Here is a 9,123-nt window from a genome sequence, read left to right as displayed (position 1 = left end):
TATCTTTTGTAAGCGCATTAATTATTTAAATAAGAAAACTAAACACTTACCTTAAAAGAAGTTTAATAAAACAGTCAAACCATGTTGTTGTTGCAACTTTACTTGTGTAGGTAACAGTCATATTTTTTTGTAAGTTATGGTAGATCTCGGTCTTTTTAGTCTTTTAAAAAGTAAGTTATTATTACACGCATTGTTCTAAAGATATTAGTGACAACATTGGGATAAAATGACTTCTTATATTAAATTCTGATAAATAATATTGTAGATAAGACGAGTATTTTAGATAGCTACTATCACTTGTATCAAAGTAATTACATTGATCCTTAAAAATTGATACAATAATAAAAACTTAAAAAAAAAATAATATATAAGTGGATCTGTAGTGAATAGATTAAATATGTCTTACTACAAAGTTTGAAAGAAAATTCGAGTTACACTTAAAAAAAAATAGTTTTACCGAAATAATAGTAAATAGCTGATTTACTAGGCACATCTGTAAAATTTGATTTAGTGAAGCTGTTAAGCACTAGACGCTAAATAATTATAATCAGATAAAGAATATTTTTTTTTATTTTTTAAAACCGACAAACGTTTCATCATTTTAAAAATGCATGACCTATGAAGATTTTTAAAAACGGTGAAACATTTTTATTTTTCATCTAACTTTTAAAATTTAGCATCTATTTTGTTTCAATGCTAATATTTAACAGATTCATTAAGTTACATTTTGAAGATATTTCTCGTACAATTTGTTATTTATTATTTTTTAAACAACAAAAATTTATTTAACAGTGTAACTTTCGAACCTCCGTAAGTACTGATTTTTTAAATGAATTTTAAGGATGGTACATATTACATATATAAAATCTAATAACTTATTTCATTTATTGAAAACGTGGAATGAGTTATTACGGAGTTACAACAATTTCGTAATCATCTCTTATAATTAAAATAGATTAATACTGTTAACAGACATTTGTTTATTATTTATTTGTTAATTGTTTAGAAAATTGCCTCCTTACGAAAAATATTTACACTATTTGTATACTTTTCCTTTGTTTTTGGTTAATTGCAGTTTCGTATTTAAAAAACGTTGATATAAACAGTTGAATAGAAATCAAAAAGTTTTTGCATAGAAACTGTGCATAACATATATACATGGTTAGCAATTGACTTTGTTTAAAGGAATAAAATAATTGTCCTATATTAAAATGGAATGTGTACAACATAACATTAAAATTTCTTTTTTTTCGCGTTAAATTAAGATAATAAGTACTACGTGGTTAAGTTGTAATTTGCGTAATGATTCCTAAAGGCTTACTTGTCATAACTTTTCATCTTTAGGAGTTTGCGGTGTTGGTGGTGGTTCCGATTTATGTTCAAACAAAAGCATTTCCTGTTCTTCGTTGGTATTACTTAATGATCTTGCGATGTTCTGGAGCATTCTAGATTTCCTCTCTTTTTCCCTTAATTTTTTTAAACGCGTGAATTCATCAGCCCACGACTCATCATCCTCCGAACCAATACTTATACCGTCCATACTATCTCTTGATGCGCGCGTTCCGGGGGCTGATGTTCCACTTAAACGATGGGTAGGTTGTCGCATAGGTACCGAAGATCTACATATACATATAGAAATAACTTATTAAATTTCAAATTCAGATCACAAATAACTTTATAAAGGAATACCTTCTAAAAGCAGGAACGGGCACAGGATCTGACGGACGAGGAAATTGAAAAAAATCGATTACACTCGGACGTGCTGGATCTTTATTTGATTGAATAGTAGATTGCTCATCGACCTATAATTATATAAAAAAAAAGTAATCATTTGTAGCCTATTTTGTGTTACACTAAAATTTTAGTAGCTACCTCTTCTATAATTTCTTTGGCCAATTTTCGCTTAGATTCCGCAGATTGTTGTTTTAAATTTGTCGTACTATTGGACAAGTCTGCAGCTGAGCCTCTTTTGCTATCACTTTTACTGTCTTTATTGTCGACCCCGTCCTCTCGTGATAAAAATCTTTTGAACAATTTAACAACTGAATTATTTCGGGGAATTGCATCTACAAAATAAATAACATCAGTAAATTATGCCACATTTTTAACTTATTAATGACAACAAAAATAAATTAACTTTTTAAATGTGATAATTATTTACCTGTAACTGATGATCCTACGGAAGTTTTTGAGCTATCTGATCTTCCATACTGAGGCCTAGCGCTGAAATTGATTATGCTATGCATTTCATCCCCGTACGAGTTCACGTCATCCATTTTCAGAGACGAAGGAACAGTTTCTGATTCTTTATGGACATTTTTAACCGCTATATTAGCCGTTGAAGGCTGCGGTTGTTGGTCCCGGAATTTTTCTGCGGCTCCTGTGTATGGTAATTCTTGAGGAAATACCTCATCCCAATATTGGTCCCTTACTAACTCGGGATGTTCGTGATGCATTTCGTCTACGATCAAGTAGGAAACCTGAGAACAAAAATCGATAAAAATTTTATCTTTAAGGAAACTTAATAAACAAATATTACCTGTAAATTTCTGTCAATCATCCAGTTCACTTCAAAATCATCATCATCATCTCCAAAAGGATTTATTAACGACTCTGCTACCTTAAGCCACCCCATGTAGAAAAAGAATTGTAGCGTAGTAAAGACAGGGAAATATAAATCTACTTTGTACTCTTTTCCATGCACCCATTGATGCCCCATAATTGTTGTTAGAAAATAACTGTACACAGCCAAAGTTACCACCTAAATTAAACAAAGTCAAAGTTCTAAGTGGCTTTTTATTTTAATTTCTAATACCTGGGTATAAACAAGTGGAACACTAATACTATCATAGCCTAAGAGCAAGCCACATCTTCCTCTAAATTCGTTTAATTCATCTAAAACAGTTTTCACAGCAAAATCATCACGAATTCTTCCTTCCTTTCTTGCTCTGGTAACTATACTTGAAGCCCAAACAATTGGCAACCTTTTAAATCAAATTATTGTATAAAGTAACAAACATAAAAATAATGTGTTTGTTTATAGCTAATCAGATTGGTCAATAATCTATTAAAATTCATGAAAACTAATAAACACAAATAATATCAATAAATTGCTGACCAAGAAAGACTTGTATTACATGCATACCATTGCTTAGAATGACTGGGAAATTTTTTATTCAAATGTTCTAAACTTTCTTTTTCACTTTCTTGTAGTAAGCCTGCTTCTACAAAATGTTCAAGTGTTGGAAAACGTTTTTTCACCCTTGGTGCAATCATTGCAAAAGTCATTGTCAAACAAAGGCATACATAGCGCATTACAGTTCTTCTCATCACCCTGCCTCTCTCATCCTGAAATATATATATAGATAAACTAGGTAACAAAATGAACCAACACAAACACAACTTAAGAATGAGTAAATATACAAATTGTGTATCTACCTGACCATGTATTGTTGCACTAACATACACAGCTAAAGAATCAGGAAATGGTATAGAAATGTATTGATTCCACCACCTAGTCATTACAATGGTTACATAGAAACCCAACACAAAAGAAAGGGGTATAAGATTACTGTATTCACCACAATATTTTACTAAATTTTCAAATAACCTGTAACAATGTAAAGTCAGTAATCATGCAAGTAGTAATGGTATGACTTACTCTTTATGGTAATCATTAAGTGCCAGCCGATATATGAGATTCAATGCATAATAAACACTTAAAAATACTAAAAGATCTAACCAAACTAATTTATATATGCTTCCTCTCCATCTAAAATAAGTCAGAGGAAAATAAAATTAAATTTGAGAAATTTAATAGATAGAAATAATATATGCAATAATATATTTAATACCTTCGTAAAAGTTTTAAAAAGCAACNCAATACACAAACAAACATTCTTCTTTAAAACTTGACAAAGAATTTATTTTTACTTTTTTGTGTTGAATATATGTCAGAAAAGTCTAATCTATTACGAGGAAGTGGTACAATTCCTGGATCAGAAAACACAGCACGGAAATGTGATACCAACAACAAAGATAATATAACATTAAATAACACAATATTAAATGAACCCCATGAACTAAAAATTGTTAGTAACTATTATTATTTAATGGATGATGATGATGTACTGCAAACATATTTACCTGTCTGACATTGTCTCTATAATAATCCATCTAACCACAACAAAATCTGCATACAAAATAGCCACATATGTAAAACTTAAGCAAGCAATTCCGCAAGGGTCCTTCAAAAAAACCATACTGTTAGTTTTCTCAGAGAAAGTGTTTAGAAGCAGTCATCTTATTTTCCATCTGTTATAATTTTTTATAGAATCTAGTATTATGTTAAAAATGGTTCATTCCTAGAAGTTGCACTATCAAAAAATAGTCGAATTAGATAAATATACTTTCAAAACGTATACAGTTTTGTAGTCGAAATAATTAGAGGTTTTGCAGGTTAGACATAAATAATGGATATAGTAGTATTATTACTTTACTTTATTTGTTTTAATTTCTTGTGGTTGACGGTAACGATTTTTATTGTACAAAAAAATTTGACGTTTGACGGTTTTCAAACTACAAATAATAATGATTTTTATTAAATACTGTGATATTTTCCAGTGAATTAAATTATAAATAATATGAAAATGGCAGAATTAAATCAAAAACCAGCTTTGGACATAGTTTACTTAGCAATATCTGCTCTGTACAACAATCCAAATAATGAAGAAAAGGAAAGGGCCTCTCAGTGGTTAGGAATCCTACAAAAATCAGTAAGTACGTTCTCTATTCTGTTTATATAAGAATTAATTAAATGTTGCTTCTTAGGTTTTTGCATGGACAATTGCAGATGAACTTCTCCACCACAAAAGAGACTTGGAATCTTGTTACTTTGCTGCTCAAACAATGCGTAGTAAAATACAGCATTCCTTTCATGAATTACCCTTGGAAGCACATGTATCTTTGAGGGATTCATTATTGGAGCATATTAGTCAAATAAATGAGAATACAAATACTGTGATAGTAACCCAGTTATGTCTAGCACTTGCAGATCTTGCACTACAGATGCCTACCTGGCATAGAGCTGTTCTTGATTTGATAAACAGGTAAGTGTATAATCCAATTTCATGACTAATGTAGTTTTTTGTGTTAATTCTCATTTGTAGATTTTCATCGACACATACATGGCCCCTATTAGAGGTTTTAACAGTTTTACCTGAAGAATTGGAGAGTCGTTCAGTGAGAATAGGTGAAAATAGAAGACTGGAACTTTTGGAGGATTTAAAAACATGTGCTCCTACCATTAATGAATTTTTAAAACATTGCTGTAACACAAATTGTGATAATATGTCAGTGAACATTAAAATTATTCGTTGTTTTACATCATGGGTATCTGTAAGAGCAATTTCTTTAGATGGAATCCATTTTCACATTGTTCTTTTAAAAGCTTTTGATATTTTGGTACATAAAGGAGAAGGAGAGAAACAGTCTGTACCTGGAGCAATGCATGATGCAGCAGCTGACTGCATATGTACAATGTTACAATGCTTGGAAGATGAGCACCAGGTATTTCTTTAGTTTTATTTAATCTTGCCCCACATAATTATTTAATTATTCATTTTTTGTTTCAATTTAAAGAAATTCCTGACATTATTTTAATCGTATGCTTGTTTAACTTAATAGGCTTTAGAAATGTATTTATTCAACAACATAATGACCCTTGAAGTGGCATATCACATGTCTGTTGCTAAAGAAGACCAAGAAAAGTCAATGAATTATTGCCGAATATTTACGGAATTAGCCGAGACATTTTTAAAACGTATCATTTCTCAATGCAACGGCGAGAGTCAACCTTATGCTGAGCAAATCCTTGACCTGGTGCTGGTCTGTCTAGGACATCATGATTATGAAGTGGCTGAAGTTACATTTAACTTTTGGTATCTTCTTAGTGAAGAATTGTACCAGACCAACACAAAACAATTAACGGATATGTTTCGGCCGTATATCGAAAGACTTATTACCGCCTTGTGCAGACATTGTCAGATGGAACCAGATCACGAAGGTCTCTTGGAAGATGGGGATGATTTTAAGGATTTTCGACTGAAAGTTTCCGATCTGATCAAGGACGTTGTCTTCATTGTGGGAAGTAGCAATTGCTTCCGACAAATGTTCATGAACCTGCAAGCACCTGGAGTCTCTTGGGACACCAGCGAAGCTGCCCTCTTCATAATGCAAGCTGTTGCAAAAAATATTTTGCCGTTAGTTAATAAACAGTTTTGTGATCGTAATGCTTGCATTTTCAGATTTGTATTTTTTTCCAGGACAGAAAACGAAATAGTTCCTAAAGTTGTCGAAGCAATTTTGAACTTGCAACAGAACGCTCATGTTGCCGTTCGACACACGTCTGTTCTTTTACTCGGAGAACTCTGTGAATGGATAGAGAAACATCCTATCACACTGCAGCCTATACTCAACTTTCTGGTTTGTTATTTGCCGCAGCCGGGGGTAGGAGCTGCAGCCGCTACTGCCCTTCAAAACATCTGCACCAGATGTAATGAACACATGGCCTGTCACGTACCAATTTTGATCCAATTAATGAGACAGGTCGATTCGTTTCCAATTAATAATAACGCTGTTATTGGACTACTGAAAGGGGTAAACAAGAGAAACAAAGAAAGATATACTAATTTAAAAATTACTGATTCACTTATTTATAAATTTATGCAGATATTTACATAAGTAGAAATTAATTTCTTAAGAGACAAATATTTTTGCTTAAATATGGTTCCAGTTAATACATATGTATGTCAACAGCTAACGTTAATTACAAAAAATTTAATGAAAATTTTATGCCATCTACTTTCTTAATTTTCCAAAATCATTTTTGTTTTACATTTGTTGGTTAAGTTCTTAATTTGTTGGATAAATACAGTGTATCTACTGTTAATAATTAGATTTCAGTACAGTCGTTAATTGGGCGTATATTTTTTTTTTGCTGTGCAATTAGATTAAAGAAATTAATTTTTAAACATTTTATAGTTACCAATAAGTACGCAAATAATCAAGTCAGAATTAGTAAAGAATATTTTGTATGCATATAATTAATGGTTGTTTAATTATTGTCGTTTTTTTCCCAGGTTGCAGCCATAATTAGTTGCATGCCCCATACTGAAATAACAAATTCAATGAGAGAACTGTGTTCTTTTCAAATGACTCCACTCTGCCAGCTAATAGATAATGGCATTGTACCAATTAAAGGCACCAAAAGTGATCCAGTATTGTGGTTAGATAGACTCTCGTCAATATTTAAAAACGTTAACATTAAATTAGAGAAAAATGAACCGAATCCTTGTAGGTAAGTTTGATATGAAATCATAATAGTATTTTGTAAATAAATACATAGCAACTTTAAAAAGTTTAAAGCGTAAGTTTCATTTTGTTTTTTTTTATTATTATTATTAGATTAAACGCTTTAGAAGTGTGGCCGACCTTATCACGCACTATTGACAAATACCAAGGGGATTTGCGCATAATGGAACGATGCTGTCGCAGCCTCAGATTCATGCTACGTTGTGTGAGTCAGCAAGTACCTGACTTGTTAAAACCGCTCGTCGAACAATTAGTCCGTCTCTATTTGATTCATAAACACTCATGCTTTCTGTATTTGGGGAGTATCTTAGTGGACGAGTACGCCATGATGAACGATTGCGTGGCTGGACTTCTGGAGATGCTCAAGGCCTTTATCGAACCCACCTTCCAAATGCTTGTTGAAAAAGATGGACTTAGAAATCATCCTGATACTGTAGACGACTTCTTTAGGTAATACAACTTGAGGATTTGTCTCATCATTTTTTCTTATGCTTTGCGTTTTCAATACAGATTGTGCGCTAGATTCCTTCAAAGGGCTCCACTGCCCTTCTTGGAATGCGAAGCAATGTCTCCTATACTAGAGTGCTCTCTATCTGCCTGTAATTTGGATCATAAGGAAGCAAACACATCAGTAATGAAGTTTCTTTACGGTTTAATAGCTGTGAGTCAAGGGAGTAAGCAGCAGCCCGATTTCAAAAAACGGCAGGATATTGTCACTGAAATCCTGACAAGTTATGGACAACAACTGGTTACCAATTTACTGCACGCGTGTGTATTTTATTTGCACTCGTATATGCTCGCAGAAGTGGCCGACGTACTTGTAGAGTTGCTGAATTGGGATAAGAAGTTCACCGGCGAGTGGCTTACGATCGCTTTGGAAACGTTACCAAAACAAGTTAATGGGGGCATAATAACAGCCACTCCACAGCAGCTAAGCAACTTTCACGAAACCGTGATCGAGTAAGTCATATTTTATTTTTAGTCAGTAATTACTTAAGTAACACTTCGTTATTATTCTTTTAAAAATGGGCAATATTAAACTCCTAAATAAAACAAAGTGAGAGAAATGCTGAGAGGGTTTCAAATAAACAATTCATTGCTCAGGTGGCTTAATCAGTCTAATCATAATTTTCATTTTAAATTAAAAAATTATGTAAATTCATCTAAACAACGTACACGGCAACTGCAAATTAGTATATTTCAATATAAATTTGAAATTATTCCTTGCAATCCTTACAATTCGTAATCATTTTATTGCAGGTCAAAAACCTCAAAATCAATTACGCAAGCACTGAAGAAGTTAACGCGATTATACCGTTAAATGTATAAAAATACAGTTATAAAAAAAGGACTTAATTGTTTGAATGTGAAGCCACAGTTACAGTGTAAATATAGCACTACTTAAAAAAATCGAAACATCGTTGCTCTTTGGACGATTCGTTCTTTTTTATTTTGTGCAGTTTACGTATATATTTTATGTAAATAGAAAACGTTTTCCATAAGAATGTTTATCATAATTAAGCAAATGACTAATTTTACTAAGTAAACCATTAAAAAAAGAAACTGTTTCATTCATAATTAAAAAAAAAAAACGAAAAGAAATATATGTATATTGACGTTTTCTAAAAAAAGTTATTAACTATTTTATAATTTGTGACAGACAAAATATTAATATTTTCCAATTATAGGTAAAGATAAATTTTGATGACTAGTTTTCGATTTAAAAATAATACATTAAAAATACTAATATGA

The 9,123-nt window shown here is 31.8% G+C and overlaps 3 protein-coding genes across 4 annotated transcripts in view; 2 read left to right on the top strand and 1 right to left on the bottom strand.

The window, feature by feature from the left end:
* The window catches only part of LOC112904605 (transportin-3-like), a 2,279-nt gene extending 1,749 nt beyond the window's left edge, over window positions 1–530 (top strand). The window contains exon 5 of the mRNA XM_025975035.1: window positions 512–530. Within this exon, the coding sequence (XP_025830820.1) occupies window positions 512–530 (19 nt within the window). The remainder of the gene's footprint in view (window positions 1–511) is intronic.
* LOC108744773 (bestrophin-4) lies at window positions 24–3,873 on the bottom strand. Of its 2 annotated transcripts, XM_018480684.2 has the most exons (10): window positions 3,855–3,873; window positions 3,662–3,772; window positions 3,439–3,610; window positions 3,146–3,348; window positions 2,816–2,984; window positions 2,540–2,761; window positions 2,162–2,480; window positions 1,873–2,066; window positions 1,690–1,802; window positions 25–1,619 (listed from the first exon to the last, which is right to left on the bottom strand). In XM_018480684.2, exons 3-10 carry the CDS (start codon window positions 3,520–3,522, stop codon window positions 1,325–1,327), a joined length of 1,599 nt encoding a protein of 532 aa, XP_018336186.2. In that variant the 5' UTR covers window positions 3,523–3,610; window positions 3,662–3,772; window positions 3,855–3,873; the 3' UTR covers window positions 25–1,324. The 2 variants fall into 2 exon arrangements, with proteins under 2 accessions (XP_025830839.1, XP_018336186.2); XM_025975054.1 differs by lacking the exons at window positions 3,146–3,348; window positions 3,662–3,772; window positions 3,855–3,873 and having other exon boundaries at window positions 24–1,619; window positions 3,439–3,525.
* Window positions 3,874–4,574: 701 nt separating this feature from the next.
* On the top strand, window positions 4,575–8,930 carry LOC108744802 (transportin-3). The gene is made up of 9 exons (XM_018480721.1): window positions 4,575–4,775; window positions 4,831–5,108; window positions 5,169–5,568; window positions 5,686–6,260; window positions 6,324–6,657; window positions 7,140–7,357; window positions 7,465–7,821; window positions 7,882–8,331; window positions 8,632–8,930. Exons 1-9 carry the CDS (start codon window positions 4,644–4,646, stop codon window positions 8,690–8,692), a joined length of 2,805 nt encoding a protein of 934 aa, XP_018336223.1. The 5' UTR covers window positions 4,575–4,643; the 3' UTR covers window positions 8,693–8,930.
* Window positions 8,931–9,123: the final 193 nt, after the last annotated feature.

The sequence above is a fragment of the Agrilus planipennis genome, unplaced genomic scaffold (assembly GCF_000699045.2).
Source record: "Agrilus planipennis isolate EAB-ADULT unplaced genomic scaffold, Apla_2.0 scaffold35, whole genome shotgun sequence".
Classification (NCBI taxonomy): domain Eukaryota; kingdom Metazoa; phylum Arthropoda; class Insecta; order Coleoptera; family Buprestidae; genus Agrilus; species Agrilus planipennis.
This window is presented reverse-complemented; position numbering and strand designations above follow the sequence as displayed.

Excerpts from the sequence above, each read along its gene's own strand:
- LOC108744802 (XM_018480721.1), top strand. The coding sequence starts at position 4,644 with ATGAAAATGGCAGAATTAAATCAAAAACCAGCTTTGGACATAGTTTAC. Across the intron at positions 6,261-6,323 it reads GTTGCAAAAAATATTTTGCC|GACAGAAAACGAAATAGTTC; the intron begins GTTAGTTAATAA and ends ATTTTTTTCCAG. Across the intron at positions 7,358-7,464 it reads AATGAACCGAATCCTTGTAG|ATTAAACGCTTTAGAAGTGT; the intron begins GTAAGTTTGATA and ends TATTATTATTAG.
- LOC108744773 (XM_018480684.2), bottom strand. The coding sequence starts at position 3,522 with ATGACTAGGTGGTGGAATCAATACATTTCTATACCATTTCCTGATTCT. Across the intron at positions 3,349-3,438 it reads GTGCAACAATACATGGTCAG|GATGAGAGAGGCAGGGTGAT; the intron begins GTAGATACACAA and ends TATATATTTCAG. Across the intron at positions 1,620-1,689 it reads CCCGTTCCTGCTTTTAGAAG|ATCTTCGGTACCTATGCGAC; the intron begins GTATTCCTTTAT and ends ATGTATATGTAG.